Below are 27,815 nucleotides of genomic sequence, written 5' to 3' on the forward strand. Positions count from 1 at the left end.
ACACATCTTTCTTCAGCTTTTCTTTAATTATCAATTCAATGGGGAAGTCAGCTTTCTAAAAATGGCAAACAAATCAAATATTCTAAAGACTTTCCAACCACTTGTTCATTCTTATCCAAGCTGCTTTCCATGGTCACAGGGTCTAACAATTGCAGCACATGATGCAGGCATCTTACAGACAGTGACAACAGCACATTTCTGGCATTTGCCAGACATTGAACTGTCAAACTTTTAACTACCAGGCAGGCTAACGTTCAATGTAAGGAATTTGTGCTCAGATTGTGAACTTCAATTATTTCAGTGTTACCGTGAGATCTCAGATTGTCCCCCTCTCAGAAAGCATGGTACTTCAGGGAGGAAGAAGTGAAACCAAACACCAACCTCAAACGTGTTTCAAGCCCTCAGGACAGCATGCTACACTGTGTTAGTACTACTGCTTCTGACCATCAGCTCCAAAGCGACCCTTTTTCTAAGAGCTCCAGGCACCCTAACACTTAATAAAAGTGGAAAGGAGAGTAAAATTTGCACCTGATGCAAGTCTCAGACTTAACTGCAGATAAGATAGATATACATTTGAGAAGAGAACTGAATTAATTATTGCTAATTCTCATCAAACCAAAATCCTCAGCAGGGAAATTAGAGTTGTGTGTTATCATTGGAACCTGGGCACTATGCCAGCAACTCGCAGTACCATCAGAAGACGGGCTTTAGCTGTAGAATGCCTCACCTATATTAACAAATAAATTGGTTCAGGACATACCTGGAAAAGTGCAGCAAATCCAGCTAATCACTACAGATCCAGGAGAACACAATTTGATCAGAAATACCTCATAAATTATGTCCTTCAGCTAAAGCTTGCCACACTGCAGGCAGTGACTGAGAACACAGATCGTAACTTAAACTGGTCCTTTTAGATGATACTGACCAATTGCACCATCTGGAACAAAGGAAGCAAGAGTAAGGAGAAACAGGGTAGCCTGTTTTCCTGCAGACTCAAGTGAAGAGCCTTTCAAAAGCCTGCATGAGGTTCCTCGTGCTCATCAGATCCACCTCAGTGTTCTGGCACCAAGAAAACCCCATCACCCAAATCCTACTCTGTAGTCTAAAGCGACGTGATCACAGCTGTTAAATCAGAATCTAGACAAACACACCAGGACCAGAAGGCTGTCATCATCATATGGTTATAAATGACTTCTAGGAGAATTTACTTCGTTTATAAATGGCTTCTAGGAGAACTTGCTTCATAACCTGTCCAGGGACTAAGGTGGGGCTGACCAGCATGCAGTTACCAGGAATCCTCCTGCTTGCTGTTCTTGAAAACAGGTGTGACGTTTGCCTTTTTCCAGCCATCAGGAACCTTCCTGATTGCCATGACCTTTTAAAGAAGACAGAGCTGCCTTGCTTCTGCCACGCTCGTTCAACTTTCTGACATTGGAATGGACTGCTCTTCTCGGAGGAAGCTGTCCTTGAAGATCAGCCAGCTCTCTCACCCCTCTGCCTTCCAAAGCAGTTTCCCATGGGGTCCTGCAAAGCAGGTCTCTCAACAAACCAAAATCTGCTCTTCTTCAGTCTGTAACCAGTTCTTCCGTGTTTGCGAGTAGCAAGTCCAACAGAGCACCTGCTCTAGCTGCTCTATTGACCCCCGGCATCAAGAAATTACCTCCAATATGTTTCAGGAATTTCCTGGATTACTTGCAGCCAGCTATATTGCCCTTCTAACAGACATTGAGGTGGTTAAAGTCATCAATGAGTGTCACAGCCTGTGATAGTAAGGCTTCCTCCAGCTGCCTAAAAAAGGCTTCTTCTGACGCCTGTTCTTGATCAGGTGGTTTGTAATGGACACCTACTACAACATCACCAGTGCTGCTCTGTCCTCTGATCCTATCAACATACCTTCTCTTGGTTCATCACCTGTCCCAAGGCAAAGCTCCATGCATTTAACTATCTGCAAAATAGTACTAATCTCCAAAGAATCAAACCAGAAGTGGGATGACAAAATATGGGGAGGATAAATCAGTCAGGCAGCTGACTCCAGCAATTCCTAAAGCACCAGACTTACCATTGAAAGATCCTATTCTGCTAGATGCATTCAATTTTCCAAGCCAGAATGAGGACCTTGGCAGTAGCAGATGACATGATTATCAATTCATAAGATTCTGTTTAGAAAATGATGTAAGCTTTTACAAAGCCACACAAAGTCTCCATCTTTCCAACTACAGAAGAAAGTCCTCCCCAACTTCAGTGAAGTTTGCATGAGGATTAGTCTTATTTCCACAGGTTTTGCAGCCTAACAGCAACACCAGGCACAGAAGCCATAAAAACGCTTTAACAGATTACATTCTTACTCATCTAATACCTGCACAAGACCCAGAGCGAGTCTGCAGAAACAGCAGCAACTGAGTTCATGAGATGTGTTGTCTATACATCCCCAATTGCCTGACTTTGAGGTTGCTTTTACTTATATATTAGAGTGAGGTTTCCTGTTAGAACATCCAATTAGTACACACTGGGATATGCGTGCATGCAGTCTAATTGGATACAGAGATCTAGAAGGGGAAAAAAGCTTAAGACTATCATATTTATCAGCATAATTCTATTCTTGTCTGCAGAGAGGCATAGAATAATATAAAAAAAAAAAAATCCTACAACATTTTTTAAGTGAGCCAAGAATAGTTTAGCAACTTATTTCACAGCAAGCACTTAGGACAATGACGCATAGTAAGACTACTTGTAACATTATGCATATAAACACTTAGTACAACTAAACATTCATAAACCATGAAGGACAAGCCTTCAGTCACCATATGAAATCTAGAAAATCTTAAATTTAAAATTGGATTACACTGCAGGCTATACATCTGCCGTTATCTAGGGTGACCAAATGCTTAGCAATATGCTGTGATGTTTACAGACTCTGTCTCTGCCAAACAGAGATTCAAACCTACTCATAGCTATTTTAAATGCATATAAGCAAAATAAATAAATAAAAATCTATCCACCCTAATAAACAGGTCCGCTTGAGATTTCAGATTTATGACATAATTTTTGGCAATTTAATATGACTCAGATTTAGAGATCACACAGCTGAAGCTTAAGCCACTTGCAGTATCATTCCTACTGTAACTTAAGCGCAGCTACAGATCAAGACAGAAAATATTTTACATTCCAATTTTTGTATAAATTGGATTAGCTTCTTCCTGACAACATCTTTGCACTCAGTCCCTTGATAACACAAACAACCACAGAGAGTAGCAGCTAGTATTCTCAGCATGGTGCTTCAGAACCTTAAAGATTAAAGCGTGCTCTCCAACCTAAAGCTATCCATAAGCTGTTTAACCAATGCTCCGAATTACTGAAGCACTATTAAAATAAAAGAAGGACTTCTAATTTAAGATCCAGAAACTGTCTCTACTAAAATCTAGCATACATTTACACATTATATCCTACTTTAAGCAGCTGGCTTGCTGGTATTTAGACAGATTCACAACAGACATACACATTATTCTCTAGAACACTTGTACTTTCTCGTAGCATGATTAGGAGACACCAAAAGACAGATTAGGTACCAGCAAAAATGTTGTCTTCTGAGATGGTTTCTGAATGTAAGCACCATTTGTAGCAACAACCCATAAATACTGAGATGTCTCACCTGAGTTGTGTGTTTCCCATGTAATGGAGGATCTCTCAGGAGCTTACAGAAGGCAAAACATACACTTCTGATACAGTGTAAGTTGGCGTAAGAGACCTTCAAGTCATATGAGCAGCATATGAAGCCATGGCCCACCCCAGCTAGAATAGCGAAGAGTTGCATTAAGGGCAGACTTTCACTCTAGTTCAGAATTAAGGCCACAAAGGCACAAGATTAAGCTGTCAGTCATCTTCTAGCTTATGAAGGACAACCTACTGACAAATTCACGTTCTGGAAACACAGGGAAGAATGATCCTCATCCCCTCAGAAATGCATTAGCTCTCTTTAAACCTGAGGAAGGCATGCTGGGGTCTTGTTCTCTACAAATTCAGTTTGGGGTGGGGGAGTTTCACTACAGCTTAGCAAAAACACTATAGCCACTAGAGTATTTAGCATAGCAGAAGGTTCAGAGAATGGCAGAAACAGAATTCAACTGAAGCTGCTCAACCTGTAGGATGTAGACTACAATTATATAACTACTCCACCTTCAAAATAAGCAAGACAGTCTGATGCCACATACAGCCCTAGCAGGGGCCTCATCCTACCCAGAGCAAGGAGAGGGCCTCTATCACTTCAGTGCCCCTGCTCAAAAAACAGCTCTCTCCTCTCACCCTATTCTCCTTGGCTAAATGGAAGACAGTTGCTAAGTCACTCATTCAAACTTCTAACAGGTAAGTGTAAAACCTGCCTCAATTAAATCAGTGAAGAAACAAAGATGAGTTGTCAGTGGAGAATAAATAGCATCGCCTGGAATACTATCTCGCTTCAGTATTGCTGCAGTTAGCCACAGAAACTTTATGTAAACATCCCCATTCAATGCACAGTACAGAAAAATAAGGCTTATATGCAGGAGGTAGGAAATGATGAACACGGGACAAAGATCATTTAGGAAGCTAACCTGTATGCTTAATATAATGCTTCCATTACAAATTGCTATGGTTTTAATTTAAGAAGTCTAAAAACTAAGAAATCTTGTGAACAAGTATTTTACTCCACTGCAAAAGTCCATTTATACCCAAGGAACAACCGGGATTTCGCAAGGACTATTTCTTAGATTTCTCATTTAAACAACAAGTTTTGAAAAAAAAAAAAAAAAAAAAAGTTATTACCAGCCAGTAGGTCTGCGGAAGCTGAGGAACTAGAAGCAGCCTGGGTTGCGGGCTGGGGTTCAGAAGCACTACTTCCAAAAGCATCTAAAGGGGATTCCAGAAGGCAGCAAGAAAAGGCGAAGAATTCAACATTAAATATACCTATTCATCACTGTTATCTTAAACAAAAGATGGCAACAAGATAGCCATTTAATTCATCAGAAGTAAAAAAAGGAAAGTATTTGGCAAAGCAGCACCACGGACACAAAGCTCAGGTGGAAAGAAGGAGAGGCACCAGCACGTCAAAGAAATCTCTTTTTCTACAAGGAAGAGCAACACTGAAGAGGACAATACCAGTCAGCAAGGCTTGCAAGTCCTTTTAGTTGGGCATCTTCTCAGAAAGTCCACACAAACAGCAGGATTTTAGGATAGAGGGTTAAAGCCCTTTGGCGATGGAAGCATCACATAAAAGACTGGAGTAATTCCAGCCAGAACTTAGAGACTCACGTTAAGTCTTTTTAGACGGATATTTCACTAATGTTTGAAAATTTACTACTTTAACTAACAAATCCTGTTCTACCACACTCCTGGAGTTGGCTGTGCCCATCCTAATTTTCATCATGTCAAATTTGATAGAGATCCTATAATTTAGATATTCAATTTCAGAAAAGTCACCCTGAAAACTTCAGCTGCTTGGAGAAACAAAACTAAGAGAAATCAATATGAACATGGAAAGTGGCAAAAGTGGCGGGGGAGGAGGAGGAGGAGGAGGCACGTAACATGCTTTCATTAAACACATGCACTGACTGAAGATAGAATGGCAAATGTAATGGCAACAGAGTAGCAACACTGACAGCTTATTTGCAGTTCATTACTTATTGTGCAATATGAAGATCTGGACAGGTTAGTCTTAGCTGCAATGCTGCACAGAAAGCCATAAGAGGGGTAACTGCAGCTTTAGCAAAATGCAAAGGTAATTGAAATGAAGTGATTCAGCTCTGAAGTGGTGAGGAAAGAAAAATACCCACCACCAAACAGGTCAATCACACCTGAAGAATCCACCTTTGCTGGAGAGGCAGTGGGTAGAGGAGAGGGGGCTGCAAATGCATCCACTGCGGTAAGCACAGGATAAATAATATTTAGTATCAGCAAGGCAACAATGATAGCTAAATATTTCAAAATCACATGGGCGCCATCACTTAGAACTACAGGGTCAGTAAGTTCAGGTAACAGTCTTCGGAACTGCAAACAGATAAAGTGCTACATTTCTCACACAGCAACTGAAAACCACAGTGCGTTTCAAAAGCCATTCTTGTTTAATAATTTCCCTATGTTTAAAGAAGGATTTACTCTCTCAACATCCACATCACTTACTCAGCTTCAGGGTCAGCCACTTCATGGTTCACATCTTCAGCAACTGTTAATCTCGGGACTAAAGTATCAACAAACCCACAACTTGGTATTTCAGCTGAAGATGTAAGTTGGCGATAAGTCTTATTTTTACTCTTGAAAGAAAACCTGGAAGCACGTAGGATGTCCTGTGAAAACAAGCACTCACCAGATAAGAGATCAGCAGTGAGAGAACTCTCAGGTACAGGAGAAGCTCCATGTGGCGGAGATGAAAAAGCATCTTCAGAAATGAAAGAAAAACCAAGGAGAAATGAGTATCATTCAAGTCAATTAACACCATAGCAAAGCATCAAAGCAGCAGAGTATCTGAAGATTGCTCTCTTTACCTGTACCAAACAGATCTATGCTAGGTGTAGCATCTGGTTTAGGTGCTGCAGGTACATCGGGAACAGACTCAAATAAATCTAAGATCAAGAACATACATGTCTTTAACTCATCTTCAAAGGACAGGACTGAAAGCAGAACTTTCAACTTTTGCGTATCACATTTGGAGTTAACAGGCTCTCTCATGTGAAAGCCTAGAACACAGCACGCATACTACAATGATTTATTTTGTACTCCTGACAGATCAGTTGACCAGAATCAAAGAGTTAAAAACAAAATTACCACCAAAGATATCTAGAGCAGGAGGAGCGGAGGTGGTGGTGGGAGCAGAAGTGGTGGCAGTAGTGCTGGTGGCAGTAGCTGTAGTAGCAGTAGCAGCAGCAGCAACAGCAGCAGCTGGAGAAGGAGTAGTTGCAGGAGCCGGAGTGGCTGCACTAGTTGTAGGGGTAACTACAGGAACAGCAGACTCTGTTGGCTTCATAGCAAAGAGGTCCAGCTCAGGAGCAGCCTCTGCACTACCTTCGGATGGGGCAAAGGGGTCTTGTAAAAAGGAGAGGGGAAATACATGTGTATGTATATTTAGGATCAGTAAGGGAGGAAGTTAAGAACAAAGCAACTGCAGGCAATGCACATACTGCAAATACACACACACACACACACAGAGATGAGGTTGGTCTAACATCTAGCCTACTTATCCAGACACATTACTTATGTTTTTCCAAAATAAAGGTCATCCGAAAGGCTGAAGAGTCTAAATACTAAAGGGCAGGACTTTAAAAGGCTGTTGGACAAGGCCAAAAAAAGACAGCGACACGATGAAAGAATCTCTAGTTCAACAGATTACCGCTTACAAAAACCAACACTGCCAGAATCATTCATTAGCATAAAGTTACTGGGACTCACAAATTGGCAGTTTTGTTGAACATGCTCTTCAGTCTTAAGTTTTGTTTTGACCAATTGTGAACTTTTATCAAGAAAATTTCAGAAAAACACACTGCCATGTAGTTTAAACAAAAAACAGCAAAACAAGAGACCATCTAATGACATAAAACCCACCATTTCCTGAACATGCATCAAGAGCTGCTGCTACAGGGGTTGGGGTAGCTGGTGCTGCTGCCCCTTCAGTTGCTGCAGGGGCTTCCCCAGGAGAAGCTGCAAAGGCATCTTGGGTGCAGTTTAAGAACAGAAATTAAAAGGAAAAAGGATAAAGAGAAGAAAAATACAGTAAAAGAACCAAGTTAAATTGCACAGGTAGGTCCCCTTATACAACATGAATGTTGTTACTCTGACTGCAAGACAAGTCATGCAGCGCATATCCTTCATCTTCCCCAACCCCACACAAGCATGTTCAAATGGGATTTGAGGATGGAACTTTTGAGGCTGCCAGCAGAAAGTTCAGTAAATTTAAAAATAAAATAAAATAAAATAAAGCATGACTGTCATTGTATAAGGGTTCAGAGCAGCACGCTCATGTACTACCCAAAATTACTAATGAAGGATAGAGGTATGGCAGTAAGTCGGAGTTAATAAGATATTAAACGTTCATGCTCAAAGCCCATAACACATGTATGATTAATCAGTAACTGTGAGTTTAACCTGCACAGCGCTTTGCCAACTTAAGTGCTGTTACGAGTAACAATCTAGTTATACTGGCAGAGATCTATGCCTACCCTTTCTAGCTTTTAAGCCACACAGTATCCGAGAAATGGAACTTACTAGTTTATTAATAGTATTCCAATAGGATCTTTCTGAAGCCAGAAAGCCTAATGCATATGTTATACTTACTCAGCTTGCTTCTGACAGATCAAGAACATTGACCTTAACTACTGGTCAGCCAGATCTAGTTTGTCTCTGTTTCTTTGAGAATCATCTTCAAGGCCAACCAGCCCAGTCAATTCAGAGAAGGTTGTAACTGTAATTAATTTGTGGTTTTGTTTGGCTGGTTTTTGTTTTCCTCTAAGTGATGTGTTTGAATTGCAAGCTCTGAACTTTTACAGTCTTATTCCTAGACTTAAGGCACCATCTGTAGCTCTTAATTCCGTGAAACAGTCCTAATGGACAGTACCATTTGGAGCTCCCCTCATAAACAAGCATTTTCTTCACAAAGAAATTGCGCAATCAAAATGTTATGGTTAAAGATATTCGTATAAGACATTTTTCTATTGCGTCAAAGATAGCAAGTTCAAAAATTTCTGTACGGAGCAATGATGCAATTGCACTGTCAAACTAGCATAGGAAAAAAGCTTAGCATGCTTTAACGCGAGTCTCAATTTTAAAATGAAGATGACCATTTTAAAACAAGTTTGTGCCGGTTAATCTACAAAGCTCAAAAGGACATGCATCTAAACTTCAGCAGAAGAGCTGGAAGCTTATTATTATTGTCCAATAGAATTAGAATGGGTTAAAAGCAAAAGAAAAGGCCTGCTAATAAGCTATTTCAAATCTAATTTTATTTTTCATGTAATAGGGTTCAATAACAAAACTGGATGGCAGTTGTCTAAGTAAAATGTCATAAATAGTCAAAAGTCACTGCACTGTACGCATACCAGACACTGGCATACCACTTAGAAGAAATTCAACAGAGAATTGGACTGAAGAGTTTTGAATTCAAATACTTTCAAATACTTCCAAATATACAATGCATACAGTAACGTGTGTTACTTTTTGCTAGCTTTCATAAGGAAAGTCACCCAGTGTCCTTTTAAAACAACACATTTCTATCCATATATCCCTATAAGGCAGCAATATAGAAGTCAGTAAACACTATTTAGAAGCGTTTCTCCAGATGTGGAGGTATACTCAATATTTCCTACAAGGTGGCATTTCAGAACGTGTGGTCTAATCACAAGCCCTACGCTGGGACCACTCCATCTCAGAATAAGATCTGTTCCTATCAACATGCAGGATACTGAAGCTCCAAGTGCCACAGCTATAGAAATTCAGGCAGGCACAAATTCCCTCCAGCCCTAAGATGGAAGGCAGCAACTACCTTGGCATCGGCTACCTTGGTACTGGTTTTATTACATATTGCTACTTCTGAATAAGGTTCTAGTGGAGTATTATCGTTTTCTTTGGCATCACACTTGGGTTAAACGATAGGTGGTGTAAACAGCTAAAGTTCGTAATGGAATTTAAAACCCCACGTCAAGGATTTGAACTACTAGTTACTCTGAGGAGTTCAAGAAACTCTACGAGCCTAGAGACAGACCCACCTTAATAGTTCACCCTATAAAGCACAGTTCACACTAAGGGTTTAGGTAAGTTCGTCCTTAAACTTGCCACAGAGTTAACACTTATTAAGATTCCCACAGCCTTTCAAAGGCTCTGCTGTACCTGCACAGACTTCAACTAAAATCTAGCATCACATGCAGAAATGAAAGCAGCCATGTACTGCCTATTTCACCAATAAAAAAAAAAATGGACTGCTTATTTTCCTCGTTGTTCCTCCCTACCGGCTCAATAACTCTACATCTGTATATTCAGCACTGCAAGAGATCATTTCCCTTTAAAGCAGTTACTGAATTTACTTAATTTATGCCACTTCCCTATATTTGTGCATCTTCTGCTTCAGAACTGAATCTAACTTTTGGCTTCAAGAATCAAGTAATACATGTTCTTCAGTTCAGTTTACAGTTACACTGGGAGATAACTTAAGAAAAACACTGCCAAAACCTTTGCGAGTTCATACCACATGGAACATCTGTTAGGAGTGATAGGTATGTACTATGTATCGCATAACACTTAAGTTGTTAAATGAAATATAGCACTTATTGAAACAATATGTAAAGAAGGGCACCTCTAAGTTCTGAAGTACTGAAACAGTGCTTCTGTACATCTTATCTGCAGCAAAATAAGTGTCGCTAAAAAGTGATTTGTTCAGTTTCATAAATTTAAGCTTTCTGTTTGATGCCATGGCAGCAACACATGCCAAAGTACTTTGCTCACACATGATGATACAGCTGAATTGCAATCATTTAATGTAATTTAATGCAACACAAACATGTGAAACCTTACATAAAGTCATGAGTATAGAGAGAAAAAAAAAAGTCATAGAACTAGAACGTGCAGGTAAAAACATTTTTGTTTCCAAAAATCTTTTTTTTTTTAGGTCACCCTACATTATTTTTTTGACATGAAGAACTTGACCTGAGTAAACACTAAATATTCCACTAGGCTCAGTGCCAGCAAACAATTATTAAAGATTTTTTTTTAATTAGCACTAGTTTGCCTTTCACTATTGGTACAGTAACAGCACGTTCCAGCTTTAAACGGACATTCATTAGCCCTCAAGTGCCAAAATAGTCTTGATCACTTTGCCTTTAGTTTCGTTAAAGGGAAAACCATAGTTCTGCTGCCTACTTATGATTCATGCCATCTGAATGCTTAATGATTGACATTTGCGCAGTGACTGTCATTACTTATTACTGCACTGCTTACGGTATAAGCACATTACTGATACGATCTCGCCTTATACCTATTCAGTCATATCCAAAAATACTGTGTTCAAGTTCTACTATTGAAATACAGGTCATTTCAAGCTATTTCACCTTTCTTCTGCCTTTAGATTTCTCCCTCTCAGGATTGATTCCAGCTGCATTTTGAAAATAACACTCTTGTTTCTCTTCGAAACAGAGTGTATTCTCTTATAGCATTTCTCTTAGAAACAAGATAAGGAATTCCTCAAGTTGGACCAGTTAACTGAAAGCTTGCTCATTAATCAGACCGAATCCTTCAAAAAGCCATGCTGGAACAATCCTGAATTTCTCATCCGCTTTCCAAGACCCTATCAGACAAGGATGTAATGCAGAACTGCTGTTCTTCCTAAAGACACTGCAAGTCCAGCTATCGGAATCATACAGGCTCCTATCAGTTAAAGGACCAGGGACACAGTGCAAGAGAATATAAGTTATAACCCATTGCTGCAGTGTCCTCTTTTGCCGCTTCCATCCACTTGGCTGTCTTTTCCCCACAGCTTTTAGAGTCTCCTTTCCCTACCCTGCCACTCCTTGCAGGCTCTTCATTCTTTCTCCCGAGATGACTTCTCTGTTCCTTCCCACACTGCATCTAACCAACAAAAAAACCCATGTAAAGCAACTAAGAACTGAGAAGCAGCAAAAAATTAAAGCAACCCTGAAGACCCTTATTAAGATAAGGGCCAGTGTGCCTAGCACCACAGAAGCTAGATAGCCTGCCCAAAAAGTACCATCTCTTGCACTGTACGTACACTCAGAAGTAACAAGGAACATGGGCATAGGGCGTAACTGATAGCAAAGCGTCACTCATCCGTATGGCATTCAGCAGACAGAGGTGGCTTCAGAAAAAAAAAAAGGACTAGAGAGATGCAAGTTTAATAGAGACTCATCTGTGCATGTCTAGAAGGCATTATATCACTACTACATCATACACACTGCTGAATATGTTCAAAGATTTTTCTTCTAGAGAACCAGAATTTTTCCATCTAGTAATTAGATACTATTGTAAATACTAAAATCTTGCCTTTTCCTGTAGTATTCCAAGAAACATTCAGTACGCACCTAATATGCAACCCATTGGAGATTTATAGCATTCAAACAACTAAATATATTCTCTTTAAATTAAGACATCTCGTCACTGAAGTTTGGTTACCTTACCGCAGAACTAAACCTGTCTTTCCACAGTGGAGGTTGAAGGCAACTCGGTTCTTAATACTGATTTCCTGTGCGCCACTAAATAGTCTAAACAGCAGTTAAATCATTAAATGCTAAAAGCATCTTTATAAACACAACAAGTAGAGACAATATCTGGTAGCAGCTATCCTTCCAGTCACAGGAGAGTGGAAGAACTAACAAAAAATGAACTTCTTACTGTTGTAGGACTGGAAGAAAAGGCAAGGGCAGAAGTTTTTCTAATCCACTTTAAAATTTACAGCAATTCCTAGCCATCAGACTGCCGTTTAATTTTTAAAAGGTCATATATCTACGCTACACTAATAACACAATTTACAAGTGTTATAATAAAATTATCAACTTGCCTTCCAAAGTCTACACAGCAGAAGTTTCACATGCCATGTAGTTGAGCAGGTGCTAATGATGACAGGCCTCACGCTCTCAGCAATGTGCCTCAACTTCTGTGATACAGGCTTCTGATAATAACCCCGTTAAGACTTCCTCATGGAGGTTCCTCCAGCTTCTCAAGATACCACTTTTTAACTAGCCAGAACCGCTGCCCAAGTGGTAGATGACTTTAATTTGGTCTATTATCCTTCTTTGTATAAGGAGGTGCCTACTAGCTAATAACACAGCAAGCAAAAAGCTAGTTGGTTAGTTTACATTTCCTGCTCCATACAGTATCCAACACCCAGCTGTCTCTAGTCAAGCAAGTAAAACTAGAGGCCTTGTCACAACAGTGGATCTCAATATTGCTTCATCAACCATATGAACTGGAGAAGAGTACTAGAGTAACCAAACTAACCTCCAAAGAGATCCACTTCAGCAGTGGCAGCAGTAATAGTTGTAGTTGTAGCAGCAGCTGAAGTAGTTGCAGCATCAGTAGTTGCAGCAGTAGTTGTACTAGGCTCTGGGGCAAACGGATCTGAAATCTGTGGCTCAGAGGTAACACCGGAAAGTGCAGCCAGATTATCTATATGCAACCATATAATGAAGATCAAACAGGAAAAGTAAGGGGAAGAGGGAGAGAGACCACTAATACTCAACTCCAAAAATATTAATACTTAGTAAGGAGTCTGAACTTTCAACAAACTTAGAAATTAAAACTATTACTCACCCTCTCCCAAGAGGTCTAGTGATTGTCCATCGAAATGACAGCAGTATAAAAGAAACAGAGCAATCAGTAGAACGGCCAGGCGGAAGGTGTTCCTTAGCCCTATATTCATTCTCTAAGTGACCCATCTGAATTAAACAGAATTTCTGCATTTAATTTTCTAATATTAAAACAGTTATTGCCACATAACAAAGCTCATGCTGTTTAATAACTCTATTCAAATCAGAACCAGAGCAGAAGTCTCTTGCATTTCATCTCTAATTAGCAAGTTATTCAAATATTGGTAGTATTTATCACTTCTGTTTCATACAGCTGGACTTCTTTCCCATTACAATACAGACGACCAAGTACTAGTCAGAAAGGTACTTGACAAAGAACCAAAGTACTTGACAGAAAGGTCTCCTACCTTTCACTATCCTAGGGTAAAGCCAAGAGACCGGTCAGGTCAAGCTCAAAGACAGAGAAATTTTTGCCTGTCTCTCTAATGTATTCACTAAACTATTAAACCAAAATAATTATTACTACCATTCCGAGGAAGCTATCACTATTGGCTGTGAAGAATTTCATTAAGACTGAAAGAAGTGCTCAGGTCCTTCCTTCAAAGCAGATGGCCTTTCTTGACTCAACAGTTGTTCTACTCTCACAGAAAACAAGATTCTGAGGCACTGAATACTTTAGATTGTAGATCATGATCAAGTTCTTTCAGTCATTGTATATATATGCACTCCTATTCACACCTGTAGCTAATCCACCTCTATGAACTGCTTTTGAGATGACAGAAGCATGCTAGGCTGCAGTACTACAAGTATCTTCCTCCAGACAGTCCTTGATCTACACAGCACTATTTCAGGCTCACAAGAACTTGCACCTTGTACCATCGGTGTATTTCAAAGATCAGCAGTCCATTCAGAATGACAGAATACGTAGGTGTACTGTTATATTTGATATTCAGAATGTAGCACACACAAATATGAAGTGTTATTTTTTTTGCTGAAGAGTGCTGAAGGTGGTCTACGCTGCATCCCAACCTTGCATTAACCTCAATGACAGTGCGTACCTATCTCAATAGGAAATATTCACCCCCCAAAAGAACGCAAATCAGTGCGGTGCTATCGGGGGGAGAGGGAGAACACATGTTACCAATAGGCAACATCTTTAGTTTCATTGCATTCCGTCCCTTACGTATGCCTCCAGCTGCCCAGCTATTTATATTAAATGCTTGAATATTTCTAGAACTATTAGCATAGCAAAGGTAGCACAAAACCCTTTATAAGCTGCAAAAAAACCTGAATTAAGCAGTTTGGCCTACTTCATGTTTTATACTGCAGTGAAAGTAGTACGAGCACAAGAGCTACGTATTTACTGACCAGTAGCTCGGTGTCGCTCCTAGATTCATTGTACATCTAATGGGGTCATGGGTTCATCTGATCCACACTGAACAGCAAGCTCAGAGTCTAGACCTTTTACTGCAGGTCAGTAGGTAGAAAGCAAAATACTTTGAGCAAGCACAGCTTAACTTTCACCAATTTGTCTTTATATTCCACACTTCTTAAAAAAGCACCACAGAACGTATGCAGGTATTTTAGTAATTGGTTCCCTAGGAGAGCTCTACTTGAGACTCACTGCATGAGCTAAGGTAAGTCAAAATACCCTTCTGAAAGAGCATAACAGTGTATTAAAAATGCAGCACTCTGGTATCTCATTACTGCACACCAGGTGGAAGTCTCACAGCTAGACTGAACATATGCAACAGTTAGCAAACTTCTACTTTTTATTAGCTTACCCTTTAGATGTATTTTTCTTTCCAGTTATGTTGTTGATCACAATATAGTGAAATTACAGTTATTCAGCACGACAGTCTACAGTTACTGTTAATATGGGAAAGACTAAAACCAATGCTTTATTCTATAATACTACTAAATAAAGAATACTAATAGCAAATCCACGCTCTAAGACACACCGCAAGGTAGTTCAGTATAAAAATTCAAGTCAATTTACCTTCATGTTTGAGTGTCAGAACTTAGAGGATGTAGAATTTGACCGATTGTATTTTTTGCACTGCTACAGGCCTAACTCGCCTGCCTAATGCTTATCTACTCACTTTACAGTATGCTGCAGGCAACTTTTTACCCTGCCTTGATTTTCTACTTCTACCATAGAAGTGCAGATTTTTCTCAAGTTTAGCTCATTTGCTAGACAACTTACATATATACAGAATCTACATGGCCTATTTATGCAGCTTATACCATAAAACATACAGTATACTCTCCAGAATATACAGTATATGTCAGAATATACAGAATACACACTGCCAGTGAGATCGAGAAAGCAGTATCATCCATCAGTGGACGGCGCTGGATTGCTCAGGTTACATGTGACGTTCAAACTGCCAGTTGACGTTGCATCCTGAAGTATTTGAGATTTACCTTCTCATAGCTGTTCTGAACTGAGGCAATCCTTCTAGCTTCCTCCCTCTACCATTTCTTTCCCACAGGTTTCCACATGAATTTGCTGGGTGCAAGAGCAGTTTTGCAGATGAGGAAGTAGCTTGAGTAGTAGGGAGTCGCTGTTACACATTCTCACTGAAGTCCAAGGTGGAAGGGAAATTGTCATCTTTAGTCCAGACTGCTGCCTGAAGCACAACTAGTGCCAACATTAGATCAGGTCAGCCATGGCTCTGTCTAATCAAGTCTTGAAAAAATCAGCAGCGATGGAGATTCCACTAGCTCACAAGCGTCACGTGTTCCAGTGCTACACTAGCCTCCAAGTGAAGTAATTCTTCCCAGGGTCCAATCAATCTCCAAAGCTGCAATGTGTGGCTGTTCCCCTCATCATCCCAACCACCACTACCAAGAAAAGTTTGGCTCCACTGTCTTTGTAAGTCCCCTTCAAGTAGCTGGAGGCCACTATTAAGAGTCCCCCTTAGCCTTCACTTTGCCAGACTGCAGAAGCCCAGTTCCCTCGTTCTCCCTCCACAGGTAAAGTGCTCTAGCTCCCTGAAAACTTGGTAGCCCTCTGCTCCCTTCTGTTTCTCAAAAATTCCTCTTGAGTAGGAGAGCCCAGAAGTGAATACAGTATTCCATGAGGTGGTCTCAACTGCACTGGTTAGAAGGGGAAAAACAGCTTGCCTTGATACCGTGGCTATGTTCTTCCTAATCTAGCCCAGCTCGCTGCCTGCCTTACTTACGAGGAGTTTGCTGTTGATCCATTTCACTTGGCACTCACAGTGCCCTCCAGTCACCTTCAGCAAGGTGCATTCAGGTAGGCACGCATCAGTTACAAGTTTGTATGGCCAAATGCATGGTGTCAATCTGTCCCAGCTGTAAAACTCCGTGCTTCAACCTCAATAGGTTTCTGTCAGTCCAGTCCTTGAGTTTAATTAGGTCTCTCTTGGTCAAAACTAACATTTGCTCGTCAATCACTCCTAATTTAGCATCATCTACAGAATTTGCTAAGAGTGCATTCTTTCTTACCCACTAAGATGAAAGTGAAGATCTTGAACAATGCACTCTAATGATACCAGAGGTCCTCTGCACATCAGTAGCTGCCAACCAGATGTCAAGCCTTTCATGACCACTCTGAGCCCAGCTGTCCAGTCAGTTTTCAATCCATCTAACAGTCCAGGCATCCAGGTCACATATTCCAAACGAAAGTGCTGTGAGACGCGTCCAAAGCTTTGAAGTCCAGCTATATCATTTCATGCTCTCCCCTCACCTATCTTGCTAGTAATTCACAGTAGAAGGCAATCAGACTTGGCAAGTAGGATTTGCGTTGGAAAATCATGTTGATTATTTCTGACTACCTTTTTGTCCTCTGCGTGTTTGGAAATAGATTCCAAGATTATGTGCTCCACAATCTTTCCAGAGAGCAGAGTGAGACTTCGTAGGCTACAGTGCCTTGAGTCTTTCTTGTCTTTAAAAAATGGGTCAGACATTAGCTTTCTTCCATATTCAGAGACTTCTCGCAGATGATAGAGAGCAGCTTTGCAATCATATCATACAGTTCTTTCAACATCTCTATGTGAATCCCATGCAGGCCACAGATCTGAATACTTCCAGTCTCTCCAAGCAGCCCTTAAATCTGTTGCTCCCCCTACTGCTACTGCTCCTCCCTTTCCCAAACCTTACCAATATACACAGTGGCCCGGGAAAGGGCTTGGCCAAGGCAACACGTCACTTAGTACTACAGCCTTTTCTATAGGCTGTCACTAGGTTGTCTTCCCCATTAACTGAAAATGCACATTTTTCCCTAGGCTTCCTTTTGCTACTAGAGCGTGTTTCAAGTCTTTGTAAGTCCTATTGACCCTTATTAATCTTGGCTTCAGCTGAACTCTGGATTTCCTAATATTGTTGCTAAAGGCCCCAACAATACTTTTCTTGCCTCTCCTTGTTCCTGTTTCAACTAAAATACTTAAGTCCTTTACTTAAGCATTCCTGATTGAATGGAAGATGCTAGCATATGAAGATTTACACTGAACATTTTCCCTGCAACCATGAAAGTCTAACATCACTCCAACCCAACCCTCCATACTTGGACAGCAATCACCAGGACAACTTTTTCCTTTTCCATTGAAAGATCCTTCTGTCTCTGCAAGGATTCAAAAATATTTTTGTAGGAAGAGTTCCTCCTCGTTTTTCTATTTAAATAGTAGTTTACACTGAGGACGCTAAGCTAAAGGCTTGTCAGGGCATACAGAAACAGTTCCATCTCTATTAGAGAAGGAATATAGTAATACAACTCCTGAGACACCAAGACAAGTTATAAATAGAACCAGGGAAAGAGACCTTCAATCAGAATCACACTATTCTCTGCTGAACCATGCTCCTGCAATTCAGTCTACCAATTCAAATTAATGGCTCTGCTAAAAACTGCAAAACCAGAGTTTTGTTTTCCTAAAGTTCCAACTGAAACTTTCAGATGGAAAATTTTTGGCTTTGCTCATGTGGCTCCCAACCCAGGCAGACATATGATCTGGAGGTATAACGCTTCCCTATTGCTCCCTGTCTGCTGGACTGTAATATATATTAAGAATATATATATGTTTTGCATGAGACGAGAAAGCTTAGAAGACCCAGAAAGAGAATGGCATGCAGCTGGTCGTATGCAAAAGGCTCCATGGTACCTATGACAACATACAATTTAGAATGACTACCAGCTTCATCCTGCAGATTTAGTTTAAATAAAAGAACTTCACACAGGCTGCAAACTTTTCTCATTACCAGATGAAAGGTGAATGCAAGTTTCAGTATATTTACAACAAAGCCGTTACAGTTCTCAATTTATGCATGCCTAACACTGTTTGGCAATTACTGAAAAGGGGGAGGGGAAAAAAAGTAAGATCCTGATGCGGTAACAGTTCATCATACCTGGACTCCTGCCAGCAGTAAGGCGGACAAATTTGAAGCTTACTAAGTTAACAAAATGCTATTCTGAAAGATAAAGACTAAACAATGCTTGATGAGGTGGTGAGAACCCTGGCCAAAGGAAAAAAGTTAGCTGCCCTTGTCCATTGTGGAGTAAGAGGAATAGGTGCATTACTAGGTGATCTTTAAAAGTTTCTAGTAATTCAAAAGAATACACGTACAACATCTCTTCTAAAACATCTAAATTACAATGAGAATCAATATTTTAAGATGTTAATAGTATTTAGTCTGCATGAATGAGCAACTACTTAAAAAAAAAAAAAAAAAAAGTTAGCCAAGAAGCCTGAGCCCTTCCAGAACATCTCAGAAAAGCTTATGTTCCAATACTTGAGAATGGGGGAGCAGGACAACAACGAAACTACCTGCTGCTAAAGACAAATTACACAGAAAGGTCAAACAGGATGCAAACAAAATTGCAGAATAATTAGTCACAGGCACCCTAGGGGAGACAACTATTCGATCCTGCTTTCTGGATAAGAATACAATTTGGTTAATAAAACTCTACTTCTGCAAGAAAACTCAATTCAACAGGCTAAATATGGATATACCAAACTCTGTCTATGTTAGAGCAACAGGTCTTCTTTCACAACGCAGTAGCTAAGAGACATTATTATCTTTAATCAACTAAAAGTAAGAACAGAAATAGGAGATGCAGAAGTCACTTGCATCCCACATTAGTATTCAGTAAAGGAGTCATCATGACTCAGTGTAGCATTCCTGTCATAAGAGGACTGATGAGTTACATTAAGCTGCTGCACAAGTGAAGATCTCTAAATATACACTACAGTGGGTTTACTACTATTTAAGCTAAGTAATCATTTAGTGGTGTAATTTCTCTTCCTCACAGGGAAGAAACTCACCTACAGTTCAGATCACTAGCAGCCAATGCTGTCTGGAACAGCATCAGTGTATAGCGTACACTGCCTGGTTCATAGCCTGTTAAGACTTTTTTGTTTGTTCGTAACAGAATTGTTGATCCTTCCCCTCCAGATCTGCTTGCTTTATGAATGGAAGAGCTGATGTCTGCCCACAGCCTGTCACAAACCTTGCCAATAAGCACATAAACAATTCCAGTTCTACTTCCCTGTCTGTTTAAAGATGCCTACCCTACCTTCACCTTCAGTCATTCTCTTCCCACTCACTTTCAATTACATAATCCTGCTCCCCCCAGCTTTGCAGTCTGGCCTTCGTAAGCAGCTTATACTATTATGCATATCCCTAGAAAAAGGAGTAGTCTTGTGCTGCAAAGGAATGTCCAACTATCAGGTCAGCAGAACCCAGAGAGTGAGCTGGGAACATCCTGTGCTAGTACAGAAAGTGCCAGGTTTCAGTTCAGCCAACCTGGCCAGGAAAAGGAATGTGCAAGAAGAGATGCTGGTAGTGAGTTTGTTTACCTCCCCATGAAGTTGCTCCAGCAGGGGCTGCTGGAGCCGCTTGCCCAGTAGATGTAAAATCTGGCTGAAGATCCAGAAGATCACTAGATGGCTTGGAAGAGCTGCCAAGGAAAGGAAAAAAGGTCTTAATCCTGGAGTCATTTGTCCATTTCAACAACAACTAAGAAAAAAGAAGTTTTGCAGGCCTTAACACTACAGGAACGACCACAAACACCTGCACTGCAGTCAGCGCCGATACGTTACATGTCAGGATGGGACCTTAACTTATTGCTGTTAGTGGATATCGACACTAACAAATCTGAGATGCTAAACTGCAACGATCCTGAAAACAAAAACAGATAAACTCCCCCCACCACCCCCAAGTGGTTCCTAAGAACAGAAAATAGCTGCTGTCACTGAAAATAGCTCCACGTTACTTAAATACTTCATCGCATCATACCAGAAGGCCAGAAATGTGCATTTGCCAGACAATAAATAGGCATTATGTAAAGGAGAGTTGGTAAAACTTTGATGCTTAAACCAGTCAGATATTGGCTTAGGAGCCAGTGAACAAAGTCTTTTTCATCTGGAACACTTACACAGTAAACAACTAATCTTGAGGCTGTTCCTTCAAAGTACTTCATCTGACATGCCAAAAAGTTTAATCCAAATTAGTCAAGTCTTTGTACTTTTGGTTCAAGTTTAGAGATTTTACATGTCTCGAGTTCTTCAACTCTCAAATTATCATAATGAAGAACAGTGGTTTCTTCAGTTTTTGAGTTTAAAGTAAAGTTCAGAACTTCTGATTGGTCAAACTTAAATGTTTATTTCGTATTTTAACCATCTAAGTTCATCACATTTTTCTGTGCTTCATTAACTAATTTGAACAGCAAAAAAAGTCTTAAATCAGCACTTTCAGAGAGAGATCAGTAAAGGTCAGCAAAGATCAATTTGGTTTTGTTTTTACATATTACTTCAGTCTATTTGACTACAAGTTTATGTTGGGAAGAGCACAGCTTTGCTACTACCTGATGCTGAATGCAAATCGGAGTAGCCACGGAATTCTCTTTTTTTGGCTAGAGCTCATTAGTGATCTAGACTTACAAGTCTATGTAACCCATTCAATATTGAAGTATGCTAACCAGTAAAGTGAGCAAAATCTTTCTGGCAAGTCTCCTGCTAGAACTGTAACCTTGGCATCTGCATCAGGTTCATATTTGCTGTTTATCTTACCTGACCGGAGCAGCTGTAGATGAAGTTGCAAAAAGATCAACTGGAGGAGATGTATCAATACTTTTTGCTGGAGTAGCATTAGGAGATGTAACAGTCGTGGCTGGAGAAGACTGGAGAAATATTTTAAGCATACATTCAATATACCATCATTTCTCCACAAATAACCTGTGCACAGATTCACATACTTAAGTCCAGTTTTGACATCAAGTGTTCTCAATGTAAGCTATTCTCCTCTTTCAGAGAATTTAAGAACAACTGACTACGTTTTCAGAGGGCTAGCAAGTCACAAGCTCTGAACATTTGATTCCTCTACTAGAAAAAGTGACAAAGAATAGGTTGTATTGTCATGGGATGTTGATGACTCGCTCAGTGTCTAACCAACTCTAACTCAGAAGTGATGCTCAGAACTATCAGCATCTTAGTATATTGATTGTAGGAGTGGTGGGAGAAGAGAAATGGTCAGAAGCTAAGTTAAGCATGCGCATAAAACTTCAGTCAGAGTTTAAGAATTAAATGTTGCCACTGCTAATGGCTAAGTCCTTAGGAAAGTATAAAAGAAAGCTCAGCCTATGATTTTTCTTCATTAGCTCTTCCAATTCGGGAGATTAGGTATATCTTAAGTATGGCAAGGTCAGGCACCAGGAACAGTATGCTGCAATTGTTCTGTGCGCTTGAGAATCAAGTTACTTTGAAGAGTTTCAGTTTAATTCTAAAAGACACTACTAGCTTTGTTACATCATCTCACACACACCAGAGAAATGCCTTTTCTAACGAACAAAAGCAAGAAGAGTCCTATATTTAGCACTATTTACCATTCTGACCTTTTCCAAGTAAAGAAAAGGAAAGACAAACTGGAAACCACAGAATGGCCAAGGTTGGAAGGAACTTCTGGAGAGCACCTAGTCCATCTTTGGAGCCCTCCACTAGACTCTCTCCAGTAGCACCATGTCTCTCTTGTACTGGGGAGCCCAGAACTGGACCCAGTACTCCACGGGAGGCCTCACCAGGGCTGAGCGGAGGGGCAGGATCACCTCCCTCCACCTGCTGGCAACACTCTGCCTCATGCACCCCAGGAGACCATTGGCCTTCTTGGCCACAAGGGCACACTGCTGCCTCATGTTTAACTTGTAGTCCACCAGCACTCCCAGGTCCTTCTCGGCAGAGCTACTTTCCAGCAGGTCAACCCCCAGCCTGTCTTGCTGCATGGGATTATTCCTCCCTAGGTGCAGGACCCTGCACTTGCCTTTGTTAAACTTCAGGAGGTTCCTTTCGACGCCCAGCTCTCCAGCCTGTCCAGGTCCCTCTGAAGGGCAGCACAGCCTTCTGGTGGGTCAGCCACTCCCCCCAGTTTAGTATCATCAGCCAACTTGCTGAGGGTGCACTCTGTCCCTTCCTCCAGGTCATCGATGAATACGTTGAACAAGACTGGACCCAGGACTGACCCCTGGGGGACACCGCTAGCCACAGGCCTCCAACTAGACTCTGCGCCACTGACCACAACCCTCGGAGCTCGGCCATCCAGCCAGTTCTCAATCCACCTCACTGTCCATTCAACTAACCCACACTTCCTGAGTTTACCTATGAGGATGTGATGGGAGATAGTGTCAAAAGCCTAGGAAACATTTTTCTCTAAGTTCTGCTACTGCCATTCCACCATCAGAACTCTGACTGGAGATGGATATAAATTGTCTAGACTCTCCTCAAGCCTTTACTACAGTCTTAGACTTGTTTGATGCAAACTCTTCACATTACTGGGGAGCAGGGGGTTACTCAGGGCTGAGTCATAATGTAGTAATCTCAGCAACTGCAACAGTACTGGACAAGAGTAGTTTTTTGTTTTGTTTTTTTTTGTTGTTGTTGTTGTTTTGTTTTTGTTTTCCAAACTAACGGAGGTTTGGAAGGAGTTTAAGAACTTTCACTAGAATCACGTATTGAACAGCTGCTCCTCCCTGCCCAGTTCAGAAGTTTTCATTTACTTTCTCTTGCACAGCACTTGTCACTAGGTACAGAACGCACCGATATGAGCGGTAAGGCCCATCAGACTAGCAAGGAGCTTTCATGAGGCCACTATGAAAGTGTTTAAATATGCACTTTGTCATTTAGGATCGAGACAGAAACAAATCCACAAAGCAGATTAGCAGAAGGAAATCTAACTCTGTATGCCCTTAAAACGTTCTGAAGCCTGTCACCTGAACAAGAGTTAGTTAGCACAACAATAGCCAGTATTTACCTTGCTCAGAGGAGAAGGAGCCCCAGATCTGGAAAAAAAAGAGTTTGAAATAAATACACTTTTGGAAACTGTTTCCAGTCGTCCACCTTCACGCAAAAAAGACCAATAAACTGAGCACGACAGTTTTCTGAAGATCTCCACAATTTTATGCCCTCCCCCATGTCTCAAACTTTCACACATCATATTAAACAAAGACTGAAAATTATTGCTTCAAAGCTTAAATAAATTTTTTAAGTCAGTTGATACCACAGGCTTATTCTGTCTTTTAAATAAGCTCTACTTAACGCAGGAAAGGCAGAAATGCATACCGAAGTCTCACATTAAGGCCTACAGGAGCCAGGAGGAAAGAGCTATTGGGGCAAGATGTAACCAGATTGCATAAATCCTGGGATACTAGCAGGGTAAGACTGATACAGAAGCAGTTACCTAAGACAAGACTCCTAGGGATGCATGAGCCGATTTTCAAAGTGCATTGCTCTTTTAAAGAAAATCAGGTTACTTTAAAATAATGAGATTCAAAAGCATGGAAACAGTTAGTTGTAAAGTCCAAGCTTAAGTCGCTCACACGCAAAAAAGTCATAGAAACACTAAACTGCAGACTTAATCATAAGTTAGGATGTACATGTCAGTGCATTTGTTTGCTTTCGTTACAACGAGGTATGAAAACGCCACCACACGCTTTTACGGCAGCTTTGACTTAAGAGATGAAAACTTACAATGGCACTGACTATGGAAAGAGAAGATGAAGTTAAAACTTCACTGGTATTGAACTAGGGTCTGTCCTGTAGGTTAATTCAATTGGATAAATCTTGAAAGCTGTAGTACTGTAGACGATCTGGAGTTAAGATAGAAATGACTAAAAATAACTCAATGCCTATATACAAAAGCCAGTAACAATTTAGGTGCAATTTAATGAAGATATTTATTTCTAATTATTCAAGCCATCTTAAAAAAATCATAACCATGTCTGCATGCAAGTAATACATAAACATCTGTACTTACCCTTCACTAAATTACAAGGAAAGCAACAGCAAAAGAAAAAAAAAACACACATTTTTAGCTTAGTCTTTCCTAGAGACAGCCATGAGAAGTATCTAGTAATATAAAGCCATTAGAAAACAATCCAATTTTGAAAATGAAAGCCTCTACAGGAGCAAAAACCAGTTCCTTCCAGGACTGTTCATTAAGCCACAGTTAATTTTACTTCATTATGGAAAGTGTCTAGATGTTTGTTTCCGCCCCACCACTGCTTTTCGTAAGCGTGCCATTAAGACAGTTCTGAAAAAGGTAAGGAAAACTGTAATCTTACCACAAATTCTTTTCCAGTTAAGTAGCAAAAGTAGGTTGGAGGAGATAAGCTTAAATATCAGCTAGTCTCAGACTACATTTTGCCTTGAGATATGTTTTCACAATATATACTTACTTGTTGCCAGGTTTTTTTCCTTCCAATGAGTTTAGATGTTGCTCAAGGGTCTCCATAAGACTGCTAGGAGCCTTGAAAGCAAAGACAAAAGATAGACTTCTAAACACATTACCTAAATCAGCAGCTCTAGAGAACCAGCACAAACTTCCCTAAAGTACACACTCATGCTGTTACTTTATTTACAACACTGTAAAAACAGTGAATTTCCACGCTAGAAGTATCCAGGCAAAGAGAATTTTTAAGGATGATATTAAGCGCCCAAACTTGCAGAGGAAACACTTGACTCTACTAAACTGAGTCTGAAGCCTAAAACCAAGATATGCTCGTCACGGTTTGAGTCAGTGCTAAAACACTGACACCAGCACAGGCATCCACAGGGTTAATTAATAGTAACAGGTTCAAGGTCATCTATTCAGTTTTGCTTTTAGCCAGATCTCCGAAATGTCATTTACAACCAAAGGGTTCTATAATATTTGCAGTCTAAACAAAATAGTCTCCCCAACCCCCCCAAAGCCGTTACCGTAAGTTTCAAGACTCCCAGCAACACAGCATCTTATAGTTATTATTTGTTCTCAATATTAAACTAGGCACAGATTATTGAGCACAGCAGCTAAAGTAACTCAAAATTCAGAAAAAAATTATCATCTTGAGGATTTACAAAAATCAAGCTTTTTCAAGTCTCACTGATCTTAGGTTTTATTTTAAGTAACCTCCTTCTGGTCAGGCAATATCCCCAGGCATGCATTTGCTTACACAATGGCAGTTAAGAAAAGCAGTAGTAAATACAAATGACAGTGTCCTTAACAACTCCAGTATAAAAACAGTGTCCAGGTAAGTAGAATCCTGTATGATCAACAGGCAAGGAGGAAACCCTTGAGAGCCACAGGAGTAAATAGCAAAATTTTTTTTTATCAGGGTTATCGGCTCATCAGTGGTACAGTCTTTAAAAGGGGAATTCTCTTGATCAGTGTCTCTCAGATCAGCCAGAATTCCTGGCAGCAATACCTACGGTGTTTTCCACAAGTAATGTCTTTAATTTCAGTATATACACATGCACCAAAGACGTCAGTTTGCCACGACTGAGTGTGGAATTCCCACTGCCCACGTGTACAGTACACTGAAAACTCCAGTTGTGCAGCTATGTTGGATGCTTGAGGATGCTCAGTACCTGCTAGTGCCAACGCACAGCTATGTATGTTTCGTGTGTGGTGTCCACACATTAATTTTGACATTAAAACCGACCAGTAAAGTAGCACTATCTACCACTGCTCTGAATTTCATCTCTGGACAAAGACAGTGTCAGAATGAGATCATGGAGCAAGTCACAATACAAGTTTTGTGCAGTCTGTTGTCAAAGATAAACTTGTTCTATAAACGGTGGAAGTCTGCCCTTTAGCAAAGGAAGGGCAAGACAGGCCATTTTTCAGCTACGTGTTGGAAGCCATCAAAAAAGAACATTTAGATTGCTGGTATACTTTTTGATTCTTAAACTTTTAAATACTACATCGATTCAAAGAGATCACAGAGAGGCTTACCTGTGTAAGATCAGGGATATCACCTTTGTCAATTCCAACTTGCTGTGGATTTAAAAGAGGTTGTAAAACATGAGTGTGTTATTTCCCCTGCAGCAAGCATTAAGTTTGACTAGAACTGTGGAATGCTCTTCAATCTACAATGCACTTTGTCTTTAAAAATGTTTAAAGGAGAAAAAAAGAAAAAAAACCCTACAAAGTTAGCATGTGCAGATGCCCATCTTTCTGGAAGCTGTTCCATTACTTTCAGCAACCTGCAGCAATCTTTCTCTCAGGTTCTCCTCCAGCTTGGTCAAATTCATACTCCCTACTGTAAAATAAGCAGGGTCCTCTGGTCACGTACTGCTGTCTCAGAGGGCACCACTAGCGAACTGTGGTAGAAATACTACTCAGACACTTGACTATCCTAGGGAACTTATTTCTAAATTCAGCTGTGAGCAACTTTTCGAGAAGAGACTGCCAAAAACAGCTAAAACCACAGTCACTTTGTTTTTCTGCCCTTCTCTCCTAGCATTTCAAGTATAGCGAGATGAGGTGCCAGTCTCCAAACTTTAATTAGTTGTTCTGTTGCTTAACTGTTGGCTCTTCATAGTGCCTGTTGGCCTAACTTTTGCAGAAGAGCGAACTCAACATTTAGTCATCCCAAAGCATAATCAAAATAATCCTGAATCCCTTGTATTGTAAAGGTGCCTGATTTCTCAAAAATCTGAAGACTCCAAGTTATTACTCCCTCAAATCCAACACTCACCTCAGACATTACATGCCATTTAGAAGTCTAGCAGTTTCCTTCAAATAAGCAGGCACACTACCAAAGGCATAAACTTACTGTCTAGCTCACTGTTGATGCCCTTGATAACAAAGCATGAAATACGGCAATAAGTTCATCTTGTGCCAGGGAGCCAACCACCTCAAATGACAGCCCAGCAAAACAGTTAATTAACTGTTTTGTAGTAGTATTTGCATTACCCACCTAAGAGGATGGTAAAAAGGATCAAAACTGGTAAAATTTCACATTGCAGTTAAGAGCTTGTAGCTGGCTGCAAAGACTTCAGAAGAAGACTTAAAATCGTTAAGCTTTTGTTCGTAATTGCTGTTTTTTCCTCTCATGTCCTACTCTGCCCCAGAAGCATACATTTATTACAACACTTCCAAGAAACACTGTAGTGGTTGAATTCACATCATCTGTTAAATTACCAGGAAAGTTCAGGCTGGCTGCACAGCAGAGAGATGCTGAAGGTCTAAGCAGGGCTTACTAGTTCAAGAAGTGCTGAACAAGCAGATCTATACTGCCTCACATTTACACATAGCGAGTCAGATGCTTGACAAGTTCAA

The 27,815-nt window shown here is 40.4% G+C and overlaps 1 protein-coding gene across 2 annotated transcripts in view; it reads right to left on the minus strand.

Annotated features, from left to right (window-relative positions):
• SNAP91 (synaptosome associated protein 91) overlaps positions 1–27,815 on the minus strand; it is a 72,546-nt gene that overhangs the window by 14,825 nt on the left and 29,906 nt on the right. For both annotated transcript variants that reach the window (XM_068937667.1, XM_068937666.1), the window contains exons 9-21: positions 26,487–26,528; positions 24,952–25,022; positions 23,529–23,556; positions 21,299–21,408; positions 20,087–20,187; positions 13,273–13,287; positions 12,961–13,128; positions 7,567–7,674; positions 6,793–7,050; positions 6,513–6,590; positions 6,335–6,406; positions 5,805–5,888; positions 4,798–4,881 (exon numbers count right to left, since the gene is read on the minus strand). In XM_068937667.1, the coding sequence (XP_068793768.1) occupies positions 4,798–4,881; positions 5,805–5,888; positions 6,335–6,406; positions 6,513–6,590; positions 6,793–7,050; positions 7,567–7,674; positions 12,961–13,128; positions 13,273–13,287; positions 20,087–20,187; positions 21,299–21,408; positions 23,529–23,556; positions 24,952–25,022; positions 26,487–26,528 (1,219 nt within the window). The remainder of the gene's footprint in view (positions 1–4,797; positions 4,882–5,804; positions 5,889–6,334; positions 6,407–6,512; positions 6,591–6,792; positions 7,051–7,566; positions 7,675–12,960; positions 13,129–13,272; positions 13,288–20,086; positions 20,188–21,298; positions 21,409–23,528; positions 23,557–24,951; positions 25,023–26,486; positions 26,529–27,815) is intronic.

Source organism: Struthio camelus, chromosome 3 (assembly GCF_040807025.1).
Source record: "Struthio camelus isolate bStrCam1 chromosome 3, bStrCam1.hap1, whole genome shotgun sequence".
In the NCBI taxonomy this organism is placed as follows: Eukaryota; Metazoa; Chordata; class Aves; order Struthioniformes; family Struthionidae; genus Struthio; species Struthio camelus.